Source organism: Talpa europaea (genome assembly GCF_964194135.1).
Source record: "Talpa europaea genome assembly, chromosome: 13".
NCBI classification, from domain to species: domain Eukaryota; kingdom Metazoa; phylum Chordata; class Mammalia; order Eulipotyphla; family Talpidae; genus Talpa; species Talpa europaea.
This window is the reverse complement of record NC_140080.1, coordinates 3,658,787-3,681,195: the sequence shown is the minus strand read 5'-3', so window position 1 is coordinate 3,681,195 and position 22,409 is coordinate 3,658,787. Positions and strand designations below refer to the sequence as shown.

The 22,409-nt window shown below is 52.7% G+C and overlaps 1 protein-coding gene across 1 annotated transcript in view; it reads left to right on the top strand.

Moving 5' to 3' along the window:
• Window positions 1-10,010, top strand: part of DKK2 (dickkopf WNT signaling pathway inhibitor 2) — a gene marked incomplete at both ends in the record, with an annotated part of 85,454 nt that extends 75,444 nt beyond the window's left edge. The window contains 3 exons of the mRNA XM_084252175.1: window positions 6,122-6,272; window positions 7,371-7,526; window positions 9,760-10,010. Of these exons, the coding sequence (XP_084108301.1) occupies window positions 6,122-6,272; window positions 7,371-7,526; window positions 9,760-10,010 (558 nt within the window). The remainder of the gene's footprint in view (window positions 1-6,121; window positions 6,273-7,370; window positions 7,527-9,759) is intronic.
• Between the last annotated feature and the right edge of the window lie 12,399 nt (window positions 10,011-22,409).

Genomic DNA, 22,409 nt, shown 5'->3' with positions numbered 1-22,409 from the left:
CAAAGAGACCACTGTTCAAACCAAAAGGCGATCTACACAAGGGGAGAAGATACTTGCCAACAGATGGTGTGAAATTCCAAAATGCATACACGACTTGTACGGCTCAACGACAACAACAAAGTACACAACTCCACTGACAAGTGGGAAAAGGATCTCAATAGACATGTCACCAAAAAGCGATACGCAGATGCCAGCAGACAGAGAAGCTGCTCTCTAGCACTTAGGTCGGGGCAGCGACCCAGCACACCAGGATTTCACCTCACACAGGCTAGAATGACGACTACCAAAACGTCAAGGACTGAGAAATGGTGGTGAGCATGTGAGGAAGGGCGGGAATGTAAGCTGGCGCAGCCTGCGGGGAAGACAACATCGAACTTCCACAACAAGCTTAAAGCCGCCGCCACTCAGTAATCCTGCGTCTGGGCATTTACCCCGAGAGTAGGAGAACACGGATTGGAAAAGACACAGGCACCCCCATGTGCACTGCAGCAATGTTCACACTAGCCACGATGCGGAAAGGGCCCCAGTGCACGGCCACAGAGGCGTGCTCAGAGAGGTGCTGGTGCACACACACACAATGAACTCCTACTACTCAGCCATAAAAAATGATGAAATGATGAAAGTACTCAAAGATATTTGTGTGGCGCACGGCAAAACTGTTTCGAGGGAATCAATCTCCAGATTCTTAGTTCCCTTGGTGTTTTTTCAAGTTGTCTGGGAATAGGCCTGTGTTTATCCCATTTTATGGGGTGGGGGAGGGGAGGAGATGCAAAACTTATGAATTCCATATTTTGATATATTGCTGTATCCAGACATACAGAAACCTTTTTTGGATGACAAACTATAGTAGAATTTGAATATTCGTTATAACAGAGATGCTTAATGGCTGCTGAGGGCATCCCAAATACACAAAGGCACTCTCTGTTCTTATCATCAATTCTTTAAAAGTGACACTTGGCCTCGGCTGCATACAGAACATCCAAAATAGTGATGATGATACATATTTTAAAATTTAGCTGGAGGTCTTTTTAAGATTGTCTTTTTTTTCAAGAAAAATAAGTATCCGTAAATGCACTGCTGTTTAGAATGACTACCACCAAAAAGTCAAGAACTGATCATTAAGTAGGCGAAGTTTGTTTGATGGAGTCATGTCAAATTACCATGAGCTTCATCTTATAAAATGCTTACCATTATATATTACCTCAGTCAGGCAAACTTAGGCTGGGAAATATTACCTGTCAAGTGTGTGAGAGGATGTATGTTTCTCAAATTACTTTTGGGGTAGCCGGCAACACACGTGTAGCTCCCTGAGCTAGGGTCGCAGTTGTTCCATAAGGAAATGCTAACTAAATGGTGGCTGAGGAGTGAGTGGATCCCCAGCAGTGGCCTTGATGGCCCCGTGGCCCACGTCCAGAATCTCGTCAAACAGCCAAGCTCTCCCCTCACCCCGATACAGCTCAGTCATCCTGACCTCGCGCACTGGGATCCTCTGAGACGCATCTCGCCCTGCATCCCCCCCCAGGTCGCTGTGGACACAGGAGGGAGGCAGCACCGGCCTGTGGTGCAGAGCGCTTTCGAGGCTGGACCCGAGGGCCGCCTCCCCTGCCCACTCGGGGACACCCAGGCCCTGCCTGTGGAACGTCAACATGCAGGAAACAACCTTTTCGGGGCAGCCACCTAATCTGGTTTCTCTAATGTAACTGCCGCCCTTCCACCGCGCTGAGCCCCCTCCCCTGTGTTTCCACCGTGGGCTGACCCCTGCTCCCCTTCTGCCGGTGAGGCCTTTCTGGCTCCAGACAACCTGTGAGATGGTAACAACAATGCCCGAGGGGACAAAGTGTTGTTCCCATTAGAAGAGCAGCCAAACTAGGTCTCGCAAGGACCCAGACGGGTGGTCGTCCCACAGCAAGAGTTTGTGACGTTTTCTCGTCTCTGTCCAGCCTCCCCATCATTTAACAGAAATAACGGCATTAGTTTGAAACCTTGGGAGATAAACTTAAGTTTCGGTTGTGGGTAAAGGCCTGTTCCTAGTTTGGCACAGCAGAGATAGCCAGGACCTTCTTACTGGCTCAGGACTCGTGTGGGGGGGGGGGGGGAGGTGCGGGGGGGTGCTTTACTGGCTGTGTTGCATGTTCTAGGGGATGGGCAGTAATAGGGGGAAGAGAATGAAGCAACCCCAAGTCAGCCTCAAATTAATAGGCCTGTTCTCCCTGCAGTTAGCTGAGCTCGGATGCAGTAGCGTTTCATTGTGCGGGTTAGGATTACGCGTCGTTTTCTGCCCCGTGGCCTCGCCTGTAAGGCCGCTCCCGCGGCGTCTGAGTGGACATACACTGGTTGTCACAGAGCCGAATGAGGAAGTGTGGCTTCCCGTGCTGTCAGTGTCCTGTCTTCCCAACCAGCTCTTGGAATTTGGAGGCTTCTAGAAAGAGAAGTGGCCAAGTTTCTTTTTCTCATCTCTGAACCAAGCCCACAGGTCACTCCTCAGATGCCTTCTCTGCGTGTCCGTTAAGCGTCGCTATCAAATGCTGCTCCGCATCCTACCGGTGTCTTCTGAGAGTGGGGCTGGGCTCCGACACCCCAAGATCTCCGTGGCAGCACTCACAGGGCTCTTCTGCAGAAACTACCTAGGCTCTCCTTACTTCATTGCTAAGACTCTGAATACTGGTTCCAAATTAGCACAGAGGAAATGGGCTTAAAAAAGCCTTCCTACTGCAAAGAAATGCTCATTTCTGATAGGCTTTACTTTCAAGCTGTGTCCAATCTGTTCACTCCCTTTTAAGTGCATGCCCTGGTTGTCATGACAACCAGCACTGCTATTTATGGAAACCTTGAAAGGGGGCTGGGCAAAACAACTTTGTTTTTTGGCTGATCACAGACAGTGCTCATACATTCTTAATTTATGACCCAGCCTCTGCTATTATTAGGTGTCTCGCTGAGCCCAAGTCATGAATGATGCTATGTGAAGAGGGACATTCCTGGCCCTTCGCAGCCGCACTTCTAGACTCTGCTTTGGGACATGTTTGTACAGGGCAGGCCTCCGAGGTCCCTCTGGATCCTCTCTCCTCTCTAGCCTGCACAGATTCCCCCCACCGTAGGCGGCCCACCTCAAGTCAAGTAAAGGAAGAGCCACCACATTTCAAGGCCAGTAACTTCCATAGCAGGTAGAAGAAAACCTTTTATGATTCACTTGTAAATAAATACCAGGGAAGGATATTATTGTTTGTGCTAAATGGAAAGAGAGACTAAGGTACTCAAATTCAATATCCTTTGTTTGTCACAAAACATCAAGTTTGCCTGGGACAGCCTTTGAGGCTGGGAAAGCTTCCAATAGCATTTAAATAAGTATATAATTCTCCCTGCCTTCCCCCACCGTGGTCTGAATAGCTTCTTCAAGAGCCTCCATAACTACCTTACTCATATATGTCTGTCTGTCTCCCCCACCCAGATCCAATTTCCAGACACTGAAGGGGTTAAGGTAGGAAAAGCTCCAGTAGCAAAGCAACAGATCTGTCAACCTGGAGTTGTAAATACTTTAAACTTTTCACTGAATAGCTACGCCTTAGGCTTCTTGCTATTCATGGTCACATCCATTGTTTCTTCACATGCTGCATTTTGTCACTTACAGCTATGCAAGAAAAAACAGTGGGTGAGTAAATCTGTTCTGGGGACGCTGAATTCGGAAGGCAAGACATACACCCAAATACCATTTGCGATCCCTGAAACCTGATTCAGTTATTATCTCATCCTTTCTTGATTTCATTCATGTATACATGCTATTTATTGGAACCAGAAGTTTTGTAAGTACACTAGAAACTGTGTAGTATAATCTTGCATTTCAACTATTAAAACTTACTTGTTCAGTTGCCCAAGAATTCCTCTTAATGTCTATGCCCTGGAATTCTACTCCAGGTACAGGGCACATTAACAATAGCCTCCCATTAAAAATGTTCACTGCACACTTTCTCTTCCTGTGTCATTTCTATTTCAAACTAATGAAAAGATAACTTGGAGCATAATGAAACTACAGGTACTCTTCCTGTATTTCCTCTTATACAAAGGGAGTTTCCTTCGCCAAAAATGAGAATTCGGTGGCGACCGCATTCCAACAGAGGACCTCACTTTTTGTAATATAATCTCTGTGTCAGGTATCCCCATGATACATGTATTACCCATTGAAATATTCTCGACGGCCCATCAACTAAAAAGGGAAGATGCTGCCATGTCTGCCTCAGTCTTCTGCCTACACGAATCGTTACTTTTAGCAAACAGCTTGCTTTCCTGCATAGACTGTTTTGGCATTCTTTTTTTGTTTTTTAGGGATAGAATCAAGTCTTACTGTATATTCAGAATCCCTTGAAGATTTGTTATTTGCGTTGTAAATTGCACACGATGTTTCCGGGGCACGTGTTTATTTCCGTTGACAGAACATGTCCTATTTTTGAGGAAGGAAAAAAACTTTTAAGACATCAAATGTTTCTTGCGAAACTATTTGATGAAATAGATGTAAATGAATCAGAACCATGTGAATTGTGTTTCAATTAAAATTAATAGCTTTAAATATGAAGGGAGTAAGTGCTTCGGGGGAAGAATGTGGCAAGGAGGGAAGTGACATTTGTTTTGTTTTCATCAGTCTTGGGTCCTTGAAAAATGGCCTAAAACTCTGCTTTCAACCTCATTGTGATCCTTCTTAAGCCGACCAGTGCAGTTCCAGGGTGGGACAAGAATGCCCAGGGTTATTTTACAGCTGCATCTGGCTCCAGTGATAATAAAGGCACCAGACAGCTCTGCTGTGCAGTTCTTTAGGAGCAAGTCTCAGTGTAAAGACAGTGCCAGTTCGATTTCCTTCGAGAGTAAGCAGCACGTGATAGCGCTGACGCCACGCGCATCGACTCTAGGTATTCCCCCTAAGAAGGTGCTCACTCTCAGGGCAAAGTGCGTGCAGCTGAATGTACGCACACGTGCAGGAGAGGCACTCGGGAGAAGAGGCAGTGACGAGGCGAGAGTGAGAAGGAGCCGGGTCAGGAGGAGGCACGCGGCGTCAGGCCTCCGACCTAAGCAATCAAACCACGCTGGTACGTGCGGTCTCGGCAACTCTATGCCCTACTTCTCTATTCCAATCATTTGCACTGGCCTAACAGCAACGGCCTGGCTTCTTTTGAGTTTTTGTACTTGTTACTTTTTCATTATAAAGAGGCAACCATTCCTTCTCTGAGAAATCAGGGGCAAAGAGCTACAAAAAGCCGAGGCCCCAGTAGCCTTCCCTCCCGGGCACGCGGAGGTGAGTGCGGCTTGCTGTGTGCTGCCTGCGGGAGGAGGGCGGGCACTTTCTGCCTCTCACCTCCCACGTCTGCCACAGGGAGCCTCCAGTGCTCTGGGCACTTCCGAGAGGCCAGGATCACGTCACTGGAGAGCAGACGTGGGCACTCGGGGGAGACATGGAACACGGCTAACCCGCCTCGGGTCTCACAGGGCAGTGAGGACACAGGTCCTCCATGTGCCGTGGTCTGTGGACTGTTTGCGTGTGAGGTGCTGCCTGGGCGCCTCCTGGGAGCCAGGCCCATCGCCAGAGGGGAGCGACTGGACGCTCCGGCTCCTCATCGGGTCGGGAGGACCCTGCCCCTCGCGTTTGTGCCAGAGCGCACTGCCTGGACTGGCTGGCAGCGGTTCCCTCGTTGCTCCTCACAGGCAGCGACTGAGGAGTCACTCTTAAAATACGCATCCATCCCTGGGCAGGAGATGCTGTTCCCTCAGCTTAGCCTTTCTCTGTTGGATTTAACCTTTTCCTCGCTGGGCTCAGCGGGCGGAACCGGCACGGCTAGGTGGGCAGAGCCGGGGCCACCCCTCAGGTGGCCGAGTCCCCAGCCCCACTCTCACAGGCCCTGCTAAGCAACACCAAGTTGCGTCAATGAACAAATATGAATATGTTCAGCTTTTTCTGTGTCGCCAACAACCACCACCTCTGTGTCCGGATGCAGGGCCAGGGCTGAGAGCTCCCACAGTGGGCTCTGCCCGCAGAGGACACTGGAGACGACTTCGCGCCACAACCCGCTGCAGTAGCTCAGACAAGGCCCCAGAAACGCCCCAGCGCTAACTGCCTGTTTGGTGTCCTGCCCGCCCGCAGGCCTACCCGTGCAGCAGTGACAAGGAGTGCGAAGTCGGCAGGTACTGCCACAGCCCCCACCAGGGCTCCTCGGCCTGCATGGCGTGTCGCAGGAAGAAGAAGCGCTGCCACCGGGACGGCATGTGCTGCCCTGGCACCCGCTGCAACAATGGTGAGCATCTGCGCGCTGCCTTCCCGGAGGCCCCTTCCACAGTGACTCCCTGTGAAACTCCTAAAACGGCGGGTGCCATTCCTAACTGGCAGGGGTAGAGCGTTGTTTAGACATGGGTAAGAGGCCCTGGACGACGTCCCAAATCTTGGTTTTCCAGGGTGTTGAGCTCTGTGTGAACCTGGCAGCTTGTGCTGGCCCAGGATTTGCCAAGTCCTAGTGTGGTGCAGAGGAAACCAGAGCGCCTATTCCGCTTCAGTGCATACTCACATACGAGCAAGGGAGCCAGAGGACCCTCTCCGGCCAGTCTTAGCCCTTGCCTCTTATGGCAAGGCGTCCTCTCAACCCCCCTTTCTCCCCAGCCCCCATATCATGCTCAGATGCGACAGAGGGAGGTCTCCCCCAGAGGGAGACACAGAGGTCCACCCCAGCCTCTCCAGGCGCCTCACCCAACCCCAGTGAAATCACAGACTACTCAGCATTAACGATGAGCTGAAGACTCACCAACAGTGTGTGGCAAACACTGTCACATCATTGCAGAATGTCACCAGAATATGCTTAGGATATAAAATACACAAACTCTCACGCACTTACCAGTTCTGGACGTCCACGCCTGGCCTGGTGGCAGCAGCTTGCGCAGGAGGTGAGGATGGTAGAGATGCTGACAGTGTGGACGCCTGGCCGGGTGATTCTGAAGCACTGCTACTAGCTGGCAATGCTCCCATAGTACCGTGTCATGGTTCTAACACTTTATAACTATTTATGACTTAGTGACAGGAATTCTGGTTCTCTTCCTACTTTTACCCAGTCACTGGTCTTCACAGAGACATGATTTAAAATCAAGGACACCCGGCCAAACTAGTGGTCTCAATAAACCCAGAAATAAATGTGTAAATGAATGGGTAGGTAGACGGATGAGAGTGACTGATAGGGAGCCACCGATAAACAGGTAGACAAGACAGGTCATTTGCAGAGAGACATGATCCATTGATTGACTGGTAGGCAGGTAGATAAATGGCTTCATACCTCACATCAGGAGCGCACCTGGAGGAAAGCCACACTCCGCTGGCTGAGACTAACTGCTTACCTGGCCATCCGCAGGCATCTGCATCCCGGTCACTGAGAGCATCTTGACGCCTCACATCCCAGCTCTGGACGGCACTCGGCACCGGGATCGAAACCACGGCCACTACTCGAACCACGACTTGGGGTGGCAGAACCTAGGCAGACCACATACGAAGATGTCACATATAAAAGGTAGGCCCACCTGGGGTTACGGCTTTGCTTTTCCTGGCTTTATAAAGACGTAAAAGAAAATACAGACAATTCTGTAAGTCCTGGAAAAAAGGCAAGTTGCTTTGTCCAACTTCAATGCCAACATTTTAACTGTGCTTATTAAGTCTTAATTTTGAGGGCTCCTTAGACATCTTAGATTGTTAGAAAATGCACATGGAAATCTCACTGCTTGGATAACCCACCCGTTTTCTGAGCAGTTCTGCTGTCTCACATGGAGCTGAGAGGAAGTCTCCTCGACAGGCGCTTCTGTGCGGGGGATTCTGAAGTGTGCGGGGAGTGGCAGCTGTCATGTGCCTGCTCACGCGGCTCTAGCACCTTTTCTCATCCTTGCAGATTCAGGAGTGTTACCTCACTAAACGACCAGATCAGATACTTTTCCTAATTTGAGGATTTTTCTCAGCTTCAGAAACGTTCTTTCATTATGTAACTATTAATATACTACTCATAAGCCAATCTCCAGAAAAAGAAAAAGGAAAAGGTTCCTAGCGGGCTTAAGTCGGGTTGCTGGTGCCCCTTTCTGGTTTCTAAGTGTTTGAGACGCCTAATCACAGAGCAGAACCTGGCACGGCTGGAGCACCTGCGTGTTTGAGGGAGGTGCTCCGCGGAGCCCTGCTCCTCCAGGCAGGGGGTACGCCCCACGTCCAGAGCTGGGAGGACACTTCTCCCCAGGCTGGGACCGTCATCACAAACTCCATACCAGAGGCTCTCAGCGTCCAGTGGGGAGCAAAACTGGCCCTCTTTTTCCAACGGCTATTTTCAGTCTCCCTTGACTACAAAGCCATTACCAGCCCTGTCCTTGTACTGAGAGCAAGCATCCTGCAGCCTCCACCTGGAGTCCTGGTGGCTGCGAGGGGCCTGCCAAACACACCTCAAATCAGTTCTTTGCCAACACTCCCTGAAGGCCTGCGCCCTCTACCCACAGGCCCCGTTTCTGTTCCACCAAACTCCCTACATCTGGCAGTACATGAGTATCTGCCTTTACTGCCACAGAAACCCGTTTCTAACACTAGTTTCTAACTGATTGTTTTCCTGCAAATCACTTGTGACTTTCTGAGATGATGAAGCAGAACTGGTGTCACTGGCAAGCAGAGCTGGTGACAGCAGAAAGGTGGGTCTCCCTGTCTGGTGGGGTAGGCAGGCACTGTGGCACCGAGCCAGGGTGGGCCTGCTTGGTTCTGGCTGGAACCAGCCAGCCGGCTCATGCAGTTTCTCCAGGGCTGTTCCCGGGGCCCCAACAGCCTCAACTACCTGTCCTCAGCTCCGCTGCAGAGGGTGTACCAGCCCCTTGTACAGGCTGCCCGGCAACCTGGTCAGGAGGCGCGAGTCTCTGCTGCCTCACAGTTTCCTTCTGAAGGAACTGTCCAGGCTCATGCTTTCCCGAGGTCTTTGTGACACCCTCCTGGCTGGGCCTGGGACTAGCTGCTTTCCCTCAGCTCTGCTCTGTCTCGCGTCTCTCCCTGGACTATGTTCCCTGAGCTGGCTTTGCTGGAGATGGGAGACCCGAGAAGGCAGAGGCAGGAGGAACCACCTTTCGCCCCACGACCGGGTCTGCACCTTGGCTTCTGGTAGAGCTTTGCCTCAGGGGCCTTCAGCTTCCCCTGGGGGGGCTGTTGGGCCTGCGGTCTTAGAATTGGGAGTCCTGTGCCACAAGGGCCTCTCAGCCTGAGGCAGGGTGGCTTTCCAGCCCTGCTCGCCACCTTGGAGCTTGCTGCACCTGTGTGAGCTCTTGCATTCGGACCCCTGTCCTCACGCTGGGAGTTCCCACTCCCGCAGCAGCCCACTGATTGCTCTTTCCTAGCAGGCCCTGGGGGTACAGTCTTCCCTTCCAATCAGCACTGCTTCCACTCTCCCAGAGGGTATCAGACTCATTCACTGGAAAGCAATTCTCTGTTTACTTTCCACTCACCTTGTTTAAAAAAAAAAAAAAAAAAGTGCAGGAAATGTCTCCGCACAGACATGACAAAGTAAACAGAAGACAAAGCTTGGTCCCTGCGATTCTCGACACTTGACATTTAGACGCCAGTATGGAAAGAGACGGTGCTCTGTCTTTTCGAGAGAGCCCATGGGTGTGACTCTAAAGCCTTTCGCTAGGAGGGGGCACCATGGAAGACCGTGCACGTCAGAGCATCCAGAGGCTGCTGACTACAGCGCCCTGTGTCGCTAAGTGTCGGGTCCTGTCTTTTGGTCTCTGCAGGGCACGAGGGAGACCCCTGCCTCCGCTCCTCAGACTGCGTGGACGGGTTTTGCTGCGCGCGTCACTTCTGGACCAAAATCTGCAAGCCCGTGCTGCACCAGGGCGAGGTCTGCACCAAGCAGCGCAAGAAGGGCTCGCACGGGCTGGAGATCTTCCAGCGCTGTGACTGCGCCAAGGGCCTGTCGTGTAAAGTGTGGAAGGACGCCACCTACTCCTCCAAGGCCAGGCTCCACGTGTGCCAGAAGATCTGACCGCCGCCCGCGGGGCCGCCCGCAGACCGTGAGCCTGTGTGCTCAACACGTGATGGCATGGGGGGGGGGCAGACCCGGAGCTCAGCGGGACGGCCGGCGTCAGGATAGGGGTCCCAGCAGGGAGGAAGAGAGAAGCAAGGGGACGGAAGGGCGACTGACCTAGGACAGCCGATGTGTTTCCATTACGCAACTCGTTTATGTAAATAATGTACACGCGCGTGGCAACGCTATTACTGAAGGAAAAGCACATGGTGAAAATCACTGAGGGGACACCAGTGACTTTGCAGGAGGCTGGGTGGCGCTGGGGGACAGGGTCCCTGCAGATTGGTGATTGCCTCTGAAAATAACCAAGAAGCCATAGTTCTGTTGCAAGTGACAGTGTAACACAAAGAGCCCCGTGCCCTGGCGCCCGGCAGGCTCTGAAACAGGAAAAGTCCCATACCAGAGAAAGCGCAGGTCACAGCTGACGCGCGACACAGAAGCATCTTGTAATCCCTACTACGGAGCCCCCCTTCTGCTACTGGCAACCCCCCTCTCAGCCCCCAAAAGAAAGGCAGTCAAGGCCTGTAGAAAATCTGGTTTTCCCTGCAACTGCCCACTTACATTTTTCCAGATTTGCGTTTCACCCGCAGTCAGGAGACCCGGTGTAAGGCAAAACGCCCGCTCCGGCTGCAAGGGAGTCAGGCCTGTGTCGGCGGCGGGGGCTCCGGCCTGCGCCTCGTCTGGGACTAGCGCGGAAGAGCAAGTGCACAGAGTGGAGCGTCCCTCAGATGGGTAAGACGTAGGAGACAAACGTCCTAATAGGAAGATCTTTTTTTTTGAAGTCTCGGCATCCCGTTTTGATAGACTTAGTGACTACGCATGTTCCTGACATACTCTGCAGAATGACAGGGGAAAGCTGGCAGCAGAGACCCCGCCGTCCTGAGCCGAGGCCACAGGACGCCGGGAGCTCGCCAGGCGCCCAGCTTCGGGCCGCGGCAGCTCCCCTGTCTGAGGCACACGCTCTCTTCTTCCTTGAAGCCCCAGCCCGCGCGGCCTCCATGGAGGCTTTCCAAGGGATTCGTATTTAACATTTACCACGCAGATGAGTTCAGTGCGAGCTCTCGTGACCTCAAAATATTTATTTTACACTTGTGAGGCCCTCAGCAAAGCTTACTGTGAGGAACGGACCCCGAGGAGGCAGGGCAGCCAGGCTGTAATGGTCCCATGTTTTCGGCATCAGACTTTCCCTACAATGGCTGTTGCCAAAGAGATAGTTCGTTTGCTGCAGCCACTAAGATTTAAAATACAAATGAAATAAACTACAAAGGCTACACGTATCACTGATCTATAGAAGTCACAGGTTCTAAATTCCTTGAAACCGTTTTATTAATTTTTCTTTACTTGGTTCTAAATATTCTGGCTAGAGCATAAAGAACAGGTATCTTGTAGTTCTTACTTTTGACCTTTTCTTCTTAGACTGCAAGACACTCCTTAACATTCTTTTAATCCACCTGCTGTCTCCAACTCAAGTTCTCCCAGTAGAAACTGAACCCGAGCCTGCCTGTCTATTAAGAAATCCAGCTCCCCATATCCATTTCCTAGGAGGGTTCAGGTGGCCATTGTCCCGCACGCCTGCTAAAATAACAATCATAAGCTAATTTATGCAAGATGCAAACTCCGTCCAAACAGGTTTCTCTCAGCTTGGTAACGTGAACATGGGGCATTTCGGTCAGATGTTTCCTGTGCAGCAGTTACATTTACAGTCTGGTTTCTGCATTATTTTCCTTATGTACATCCCTTCAAAAATTATTATTTGAAGTAATTTATTTACAGGAAATGTTATGAGATGTATTTTCTTATAGAGATATTTCTTACAGAAAGCTTTGTAGCAGAATATATTTGCAGCTATTGACTTTGTAATTTAGGGGAAATGTATAATAAGATAAAATATATTAAATTTTCTTTCTCTGAAAACTGAATTCAAATCTGTGTTTTGCTGATGGGAAGAATTGCCGTAGAAGTGTGTTTTGTCGGGGCTCACCCAGGCGTGGCGGGATGGGGACCCTGGAGAGGGGACGGCCAAGCAGCGTTGCCATTTCAAGGCTGCTGGTCTCGGGACAGGACCGCTGTACCTGCTAGAAAGCTATTTTTCTAAACTCGAGGGCTGCGATGTGTGCTTTCCGCCCACGAATGTGTACTTCACCTTCTACAACCTCTTGAGGCAGATGCTTTTCACAGACTGCAAGACACAAGGCCACCTAGTCTCATTCCTATACTCTCCCCGGGGCGACCCTTTGCAGATCAGCGACGACAACACACGGGTTTCCGGTCCCCCCACCGTGGCACAGTCAAGCTGTGGGGGTCTCTGCCCTGTGGGACCCAGACTGAGGGGCTCAGTGTGTCCCGGGAGCCCACAGGAGCAATGAGACCAGGGCCACGAGAGGGGCGGAGCCCTGCAATGCAGCCTCAGCATGTTCTGGAATGGCTGCCATTCCTCAGCCTGAGCATTTGCTTCCTAGGTACGGTGTGCCTTCCGCCCCAATGATCACATGGGTCATCTTCTCTTGAGCTCAGGGAGATGCTCTCGGCAGCGACAAATTGCCCTCACTTCCTGTGTGTCCAAGAAACAAAGCACCCTGCCTGACCCACAGGCAGGGCCGGAGAGCTATCAATTACACTTTCCTCCTCCCCCGGGTTCAACCCTTTCAGGCGGCTGCACGAAAGGCAGTCCGGCGGAGCTCCCCTGCGGCGGGCGCTCGGGCATTGCTTGTGGAGAAGGCGCACGTGTCCGGGCGCGGGGGCTCCAGGGGATGGCCCCCCTCGCCCCCACACCGCCCCCACGCTGCCCCCGGGCCACACGGCCCAGCCAGCCTTCCCGCGGGAGCCACAGCAGTGGAACCTGCAGGGCAGCGTGGGGAGCAGGGGCTGCCTCCTCCCGCAGTGCCCAGGAAGAAGAGGTGGGAAGGGGCAGAACTAGGCATTTCTCATTCCAGAATCTGCTTAGAAATTCTCCAAAGCGAGACAATTTTAAGTCCACACGGAAAGAGGGAGCGAGGGATGGAGGGAGAGCAAGAGCAAGAACAGCACACGCTCCACACGGAATGCTAACAATTAGAAAAGACGCCGCCGTATCATTCCCCAGATGGTCACATCCCTACCCCAGAGGGAGCGGAAGCGCCCCCGGGGCAGCCCCAGCCAGGGCACGCCGAGTGCCAGCCGTCCTCACCACCCTTCCGCAGGCGGGCAGTTTAGATTTTGCCCGCCGTAGATTGCAAAGCGGAAGGAAACAGCTTGTGGGCTCCATCAACAGCAAGGCCACACTCGGGACAGGATGGTGACACCCCCCCTTTTGTCTCACCCCAAATGTGTCTGCCACATTCTCCCCCACACGTGACCGGGCCCGCGGAGCGGAGCGCTGGCATCGCGAACCTGCTGGGCGTGCGCGAGGCACATCAGCGTGACTTTCCAACAAGGCCGATTTGAATATAATAATAAATCCTCTTGGGGAGGGCCGCTCGGGGGGAAATCCAGTACCAGGTTTAGCTCCTCTTGCACGTTAAAGTCAAAGTAAGTTCAAGTTGAAAGTCACGATAGTCTGTTGTTTCTCTTTAGAATTAGGGGTCCAAGGAAATCGAAATTTGAAATCCTAACCCGTGACTGTGGCTTCCTGGCTCATTCCCTCCCACGGGACCTCAGGGGGGGCATCCTGAGACCCACGTGCAGCGGGACCCGCATCTACAGTCCAGACAGGCTTTCAAGGGGCTAAGTGGGGGCCCCACACACCTCAGAGGCTGTCTTCACCCCAACAATCTCTGACAGGGTTCGTTAAAATAAATCCACACTAGGAACACTATTCAGTTAGAAGGAAAGGTGAAATGTCAGCAGACAAGACAAATGTTGGTCTTCTGCATAGCAGATGATTTGACAAAGTAAACTGCAGATGAAAACAAGCGGACACCAAATAAAATGAGGAGCACTTTCTGAGGTTCATGGGGAGGAGGCGGGAGACAGTGCCAAGGGGAATAAAGGGCGGCGGGAGGGCACAGTCATAACAACGTGGGTGATTCCTGTGGAAATAGGAACGCGCAGGGGGCATTTGAGACATTCTTATGAAAACACACACACACACACAAGCAAATCAGATCGTTACCACAAACTATATGACAAAAATCTGAAAAGCCCACAGTAATTTAAAAACCATATTTTAAGGCCAGTTGTTACTAGGATTTTTTAATAACAAGGGCTTGGTTTTTAAAAGCAAACTGATCCAATAAATTAGGATGATAGAAGCTACCTGGATTTGTCTGCCTCTGCTCGACTTTGTACCAATAATCTCCTGACCACCACTTGCGCGCCAAAGGGGGAAAATAAAATGAAGCACAAGGAATTTTTAGAAGGTGCACGATTAAGCCACGGATGCTGGCACATCAGGAACACGACATCTTGCCGGGCGCAGACGCCCAGGCCCACTGGGACTCGCAGGTGTCTGGAGGCCGAGTGCGGAGAGGGAGGGCGTCTGCTCACTTCACTAAAAACGTTGACAAATTCGAACCAGCTGCCCGGGAGCCATGCTCTGCAGTCCTAGGTTTACGTGGGGAAACGTCAGCACGGCCCAGTCGGGAAATGCACCCTCGTGCGCCGCCCCGCACGCGCAGCATCAGCAGGCGAAGTGCAGGTGAGGGCCGGCCGGGCGTCAGCCGCGACACTGCTCAGCCCCACCTCCACCCCAGGGAGGGCACACAGCGACAAGTGCCCAAGTGAAGTCACCGTTGCCGTCTGTCTCTGGTAACGGTTTTAGCAAAGGGTGTCCAGGTGATGCTCCTCTGCCCTTCCTTCACGCCACCGTGTCCACAGAGCACATTGCATACGCTGGGTGGCCTCTGGGCGCTGTGGGGGGAGCAGAGACTCAAACCAAGACAGCTGACGTCCCCACCACCCTTAGGTTCCAGCTTTCACGGCCATTGCCGGGGGTGGAGGGGCAGGAAACAGCTGAATAGCGACCATGTAAGTCGTATGGAGACGCAAGTGCACGTGCTGAAGACACCTCAGGTGGGTAAAGACAGAGCGAGGAGAGAAGGGCTTTCTGGGGCTCTGTGGTCCGGGTGACCTCTGAGAGGAGCAGAAGGAGCAGAAGCCTGAGAGAAGCCTGGATGTGGCAGCAGAGAGGCGGGGAGGTGGAGGCGCAGGAGGACAGTGGGGCGGGGTCAGGTCACGCTAACCCTTCCTGCGTCTCTCCTCAGGGACCCTCTGACAGTGCCGCGGACCAGCCCAGCGGTGGCTTACAATTGCCACATGACAGGCGTCTCCTGCAGGCCCCTAACTGACCCCCGAGCTGGCGTGAGCGGGACTCTGCCTGCCTCGTCACCGTTCTCCTTCACCGCCCGCGAAAATCAGGCCGCAACATTACAGAGACGACGGGTCACAGGGTTGGGGCTTCCCAGCAGACCCCTGCGGACTCATCTGAGGAGGACTCGTATTGCTTGCTAACATATACAAAGCAGAGAGTTCTCACATAAAAACCTGGATTCCTAGAGTCTCCTGGAAGACAAAATAAAATCACCTTGAATGGCCAGAAACAGCTGGGTCTGCGCAGGCGCCTGTCAGCTGCCCAGCACGAGGGTTGGGTTCTCCTGCTCTTTTCCGCTCTCACCCGTGGAGGTTCTGAGCAGAAGGGCCAGTCTCTTATCTTCAGAGTAGCCCGTGAACCCCGCTTTATCTGCCCTCGGTCTCCACTTCGCGCCTTGGCACACTGCCCTGTCGGCCCCACCAAGCCCACGGTCCGTCTGTTCCCTGAACTCCCCATGCTGCTCCCCGCCCCCTGGACTTCCCCCACGCCTCGCTGTACGCTTCCAGCAGACACGGCCCCCAGAGCCCCCCACCACTGCCGCCTCCTTCCCCACTGGCTCCCCACTCCCATCTCCTGACACCATCACCTCTGGTTTCAAGAGGCGGCTCTGTTCTGTCATCAGGATTCCTATCTTTTTTTTTTTCCTTCTCTCCAGCAACACCACAGCTCAGCCTCTGTTGCCAGCAGTTCTGTCACGTGTGGCAGCCAAACACCCAACGCCCCCGACCTCTGCAGGCCACGGCCTCGGCTCTGGGGCTAAGGGCGTGAGCACCACTGTGGGTGTCAGAACCCCTTGCGGTGTCTAAACTCGAGCCTGGGCTCCCTCTGTCAGCAGAAGGGCACTCGCTCAGCCAGGCGGGGTCACATGGCCATTGGAAAGGTCGGCAGGGAGCTGCAAAGCTACTACTTTAGACTATCCCTGGCATTTTTTCTGGACAAATACCTCTTTCCATTCACACGGGCTTGTGGGCCTTTTCCAAAGTTCCTTCCATGAGCTTTTATTTATTTCTTATTCTTTCAGTGACGAGGAAAAAAGCAGAAGTGTCTTGAAAGGAGCATAGCTAGTCTCAGGGCTTTCTTTTGGGGGTGTGGGTGCATATGTGTGGGTTTTCTGTGAGCCTAGGTGTGTTTGCCTCAGAAATAAATAAAGTAAAAGACAAATCCTCCCTCTGGAACCGTTAACCACAGAAGACTCCTTTGAGAAAAGTGAAATTTAATTTGGGAGGGCTGCACGGAACAATCTGGTCCCCTAGGCAGGGAATATGCTCAGCTCCATTCCAACCACTTTAACAACCCACGCCCCCTTCGGCCCCTTCAGCCCGCCCACGGCCTGTGCCCCGGCGCGTCTCCAGGGGCCCCGCCAGCTCTCCATGTTTCTCACACTCGCGCTTATGTGCACCGGGGCTGATCCTGTCTCCTCCATTACAAGTTAAATTTATGGCGCACCAAGAACGTTATAACTCCCCGCTCCACTGAGTCGCCCGCAGCTGAAGCTGCACCTCCTCCCTGAACTCTCCCTAGACCGGCCGGACCCTGGCAGAACTTCCCCTCCAGGCTCCCCTGGCCCTTCCCGCTGCCTCACACCCCTGCCCAGACCCTTTCCGGAAAAGCCTTCATCCCCCCAGGTTTGTGACTAGAAAAGCACTTTCCTACCATGGTGCATGCTGCTCAGGCTACCGTCTCCCGCAGGGGAGTCCAGTCATTATGAGCTGCGTCCTAGCAGTTAGGTGAGTCTCAGCCAAATGTCACCTGATACTCAAGCGGCCCCTTCAGTGCCAGCTCTGCATTATGGGAGGCATCGAAAAATGCATCCTGTGAACTCAGAAGCTGTAGGTGGAACCCCTCTCCTGACTCTCCGCAGTCCTCCATCAGTCCACTAACGGCACACAGTTTTCTAAAATAAGAAAGACTAGTTTTTCTATGTATAAGATCATCAGAAACTGCAAGAAAGAGGACTTGTGTTGTGTAATTGAAGTTAATTGTTCTTAGCATCTAAGGAAAAAGCTGAGCCACCAACATTTTCTTCTACAGAGGCATCACTGGTCTACAACATTGTTTGTGTTTAGAAGGATAGGATCTCCCCCTTCAGGTATTGTCACCACACCACACCCCACCAGAACACCCCCGCCCACCAGCATAGTTCAATGGTCCCTCCCCTCAGTTCTACAGTCAGATTTCTAGGGTTACTTATTGGTGTGGCTTTATTTGACCCTTTGTTGTGTTTCTCATACTCCACACAGAAGTGACTCCATTCTGTATAGGTCCTCCTCCTTCTGACTTATTTCACTCAGTATAATCCCCCCCAGTTCCACCTGTGTTGCCAGAAATGCTGAGTTTATTTATTTTTTTTTTAAGATTTATTAATTTATTTATACAAGCACTGGGTAGAGTCAGAAGTGCGGGAGGGTGAGAGAATTCACCAGAGCCAGAGCGGGGAGCAGAACAGGCAGAAGGACCGAACTACACTGCTGAGGGGAGCAGCGGGCGGCAGGAGAGGTCTGCGCGCCATGTGGGACCCTCCTCTGGTGGCCGGGGAGCAGCCGGGGATCGAGCCAGCGCTGCAGAGGCTGAGGGCAGCTTCACAACCCAGCGCTCAAACCGCTGCGCCACCGGGGAGGCCCCAGAAATGCTGAGTTTATTTATTTTTTTTATAGCTGAGCAGTATCTCACTGTGTACACAGACCACTTCTATGATCCACTCATCTGTATTTGGGCACTAAGGTTGCTTCCAGAGCTTGGCCGATTTACACAGGGCTGCAATGAGCACAGAACATAGATCCCTTTGAATTAGTGAGTTTGTATTCTTCAGGTAGATGCCTAGGAGTGGAATTGCTGGGTCTCCTGACAGACCGACGTTTAATACTTTGAGACCCGCCATGCTGTCTGCCACAGGGTCTGGACAGTCTGGTTCCCACCCACAGCACAGGAGGGTCCTTTTCCTCTGCACCTTCACCAGCGCTTGCTGTTTCTGGTCTTTTTTTTTTTTTTTTTTTAAAGATTTATTTATTTATTTATACAAGCACTGGGTACAGTCAGAAGTGCGGGAGGGTGAGAGAATCCACCAGAGCCAGAGCGGGGAGCAGAACAGGCAGACTGACAAAGTACACTGCTGAGGGGAGCAGCGGGTGGCAAGAGAGGTCTGCACGCCATGTGGGACCCTCGCGGGCAGCCGGGGATCGAACTGGTGCTGTGGAGGCTGCAAGCTGCTTTGCAGCCCAGCGCTCAACTGCTGTGCCACCAGGGGAGGCCCTGTTTCTGGTCTTTTTTATGTGGGCCATTCCCACAGGTGAGAGGTGGCATCTCATTGTGGTTTAGATCTGCATTTCCCTGACCATAAGTGACTTTGAACATTTTTTCACACGCCTGCTGGCCATCTGTATGTTTTCTTTGAAGAAGTGCCTGTTTAGCTCTCCTGACCGTTTTTTGATTGTGTTCTGTTTTCTTTTTGTCAAGTGGTAGGAGTTCTTTGTAGATCTTGGCAAGATTTTGAATATATACCAACATGAGCAGAAACAGCATTCCTTCCTGGCCTAGAATGAGCTCCAGCGTAGCTAGAAATACCCATGCTGAGGAAAGACGCAGATGCCGAGAGAGAGGAGAAAAGGAACCACTATTCTCTGCCTTAAGTGTCCAATTTGCTGCCCAAACTTGCCTTACTCTTTACAAGACAGCTGATGCCACATAGAGCAGTGGGTCACAGGATACCAGGGCCCCCAGTTTCTGTGTCCTTCAGGGTCAACAGACTTTGGGGTGCTCAAGAATGACACAGGATTCTCTGCAGAAAGGTGTGTGTTGTAGTACTCAGTGGAGAGGGGCATGGCTTTCACCAGTTCCTCCAAGGAGCTCAACCACCAGCCTCAAAACTAGGGACAGGCGGGGCGACTGCTCTCCCGCCCCAAAGCACTCAGAGACCTGCCAGGATCGCGTGGGCCCACCCCTAGAGGCCCCGGCAAGGGAGAATTTCAGCTTTTACTACAGGGAAAGTGAAAGCCAACAACACGGCGCCTGTCTTAGACGGTCAGCCCTCAGGACCCGCCTAGATACTTTCCAGTGTTGAAGTGGGCTGTGTCTGCAGACCTCCCAGAGCAGGGGCTGAAACGGGACAGCTTAGGCCCGTCCTGCGGCCTGCAGTGTAATGACCGGGGGTGGGCCTGAGAGGCCGGGGTTTGCACCCTCTCAGGGGTCTCAGGGACTGTCGGAGGTACGCACATGTGCAGCACTGTGGCTGCTGCTGCTTCCGAGAAACTACAATCTTGTGATTATATGTTTCCTGTTTTGTTTTAGCTTTTGGAACAATGAGGTGCAAATGTAAAGCTGGGCTCTGGGAAACGGGGGTGCATGCTAGCAAAGTGTCAGGGCAGTCTTCACTCTCACATCGCGCCTTAGTTTCTCTTTGCCTTGCTTGTCATCTGACTGAGCCATTATTCACAAATCCCCTTAGTAGGTCCTCTTTAGGATGAGATAATATTTAAACAAATAAGCAAAAGAGCACTAAATCGCCATAAAATGCGGAGATGAGGACAACAGGTTTTTAAAGTACTTAAGTTCTAAAAGTGCTAAATGCAGGATCGAGATGCTATTTAAAAAAATCTAACTTTTAGCCAGTTAAAAATTATGTAACGGAATCATGTGAAAGCTAGAAAGTTTAGGTATCAAAGCTGCTCTTTTTACATCAGAAAAAAGTGATGGCTCAGTTTCCTCAACTATTAAATATGGATTGTTCACAAAGGTTCTTTTCCACAGAAGCGCTATTGTGAAGGGATATGGGGATTCCTACGTTGATGACAGCACTAGCTACAGGCCCAAGTTATGGGAACAACCCAAGTACCCAATACACGAGCGAACTAAGAAGATGTGGTGTGCGTGCATACCCACGGCGGAACACTACTCAGCTGAAAAAAGATGGAATCTTGACATTTGCAACATGGATTACGTAGGGGGTGATGCTAAGTGAAATAAGTCAGATGGAGAAAGACAAATACCGACTATTTCATTCATCTGTGGAACATAAAACAAAGGAACTGGCAGAACTAAATCAAACCAACCCTAGAAATCTGAATGCAGAGTGGAGGTCACCAGAGGAGAAGGGAATGGGGGTGTGCTAAGGGGGGAGGGACCCAATGACCATGGTGGTGGACGATGGGTGCTTTGGTGGTGGGTGTGCTGTCGTGACACACACGTGTGAACCGATTTCCCTCAATCTTGCCTTGAGTCACCAAGTGCAAGGAGGGGCGTCTTGGGCGGGGTGGGCACGGCAGAAGCAGCCAGCTTCTGTGTGTGCGCGCACGTGTGTGTCCCCACCACTGGTGAAAAAGGACCTTATCGCTCATGTGCAGCTCGTGTTCTCCCCCTGCCAGCAGCCGTGGTCAAAGATAAATGTCTGAGAGCAGGAGGCCTCGCCCATGAACCCATAAATCTGGGCTTGTGGTATTGTCCCATCTCTGTTGTGGGAACGGACCTGACATCGCCGTCTGCAGATCATGATTTCTTTCAATCTGACACAAGATGCAGATGACAGTGAGGAAATGTTTCCTCTTCATAATCGGGCACGTGTCACAACCGCGTGTGATCCTGTACCCACGCTGCAGGCTCCGGGAGGAGCGCCCCGCCCGCTCCTGAGGACGCCTTCCAAGGAGTCGGGGGGCTCATGCGCTCGCTGGCGCTTGGCGACCCCACCTCCCTCCACCCCTCCTGGGCCGGAGGATGAGAGTGTAAGGAAACCACCCAGGAGGGCATTTTCATCCCAGGGTTCAAATCAAGTCCACAGGGAGGAGCTGGCGCCGAGGACGGGGATGCGCTGCCGAGACGAGGCCGGCGCTCGGGCTGCCGGCGGCCGCAGTGACCAGAGGGGGTGCAGGTTGGACCTGGCATGTTTGGGAGACAAAGACAACGCCCGGCAGAAGGCGGCCTGTGAGTCAGTGGCTGGAGCCCTGGGGCTCCCTCTGCAACGGGGGCCCCACGTGGCCGCATCCTCCCAGGGCCCTGGCCGAGGCGTCGCCGACTGACCCGGCTGCCTCTCCTGCGCCCCCCGGCCCCGTCCCCTGCTGACTCTGCCAAGATGATGCCTCCCTCACTGCTGCAGGTTTTACACGACGGCGTGGCGCACCCAAGGCGACTGTCAGACAATGCACGCTGTCCCCGCGGTCCCGGGCTTCCCAACACGCGCGACACCGAGCAAGGCAGCGAAGGGGCGCACAGAATGGCGGTCAGAGGGCCACAGTGCCCAGCTCTGGCCGCGGAGGCCCAGGCCTGGCTGCCCGCCACAGCAGCTGCTCTGCCCGGAGCCTGCGCTCACTGACAGGTGAGCACGGAACTCGGACGGCCCTTCCTAGCGTGGGGCTCAGCACGCGGTTCCCAAATCCAGGCTTTTTTCCACTCTGCAGACTTTGATCCTAATGACCATACAGAGACCCTTGGAGTAGATCGCACAACCATGGGGCAGTGAGGCATCCCGCGCCCCCTCCCCTGTGTGCACACACGCTGTCCTGGCGTCGCCCTCGGGGCCCTGCTCTCTTCCCAGGCTGGACAGGAGAAGAGCCGAGGAGCGCCTGTGGCGATCAGCCTCCCCAGCAGGCCGTGACTCATCCCTGAGTCACCCCCGAGCCGATGCGCAGGACTGTCTACTGTAATTACAATCAATTTTTAATACAACTACAACAACCGTGTTGGGAAATGTCACTGGCACAGGACTGCTGATGCGTGGGGGGGGTGGCGGGGGTGTGCGGCCTGCAGACACCAGGCGGACCCTGGCGGGCTCTGGGCCCAGCTCCCATGGGTCTGTTGAAAGACACACCGACACCGACCAACGAGACTGCAAGCGACTTTTCTAAGCTAAGGGGTTATAGACGCAACTCAAATTACCCCTGTAGAGGGAGTATTTCCAGGATTTTTATTTTCTTGAATGCTGGTACAGAAACAAAAGATGTTCCTTGTCAAAACACCAAGAAAAACTAAACTGTGTGACACTCATTATCTGTCTAAAAAAATCACCGTTCTTAATCTTCTGAAGTGTTCAATAGCTGGTATTTGACATCAGACAGGACTTGGCTGCTTTGCCCGAGAGATCGACT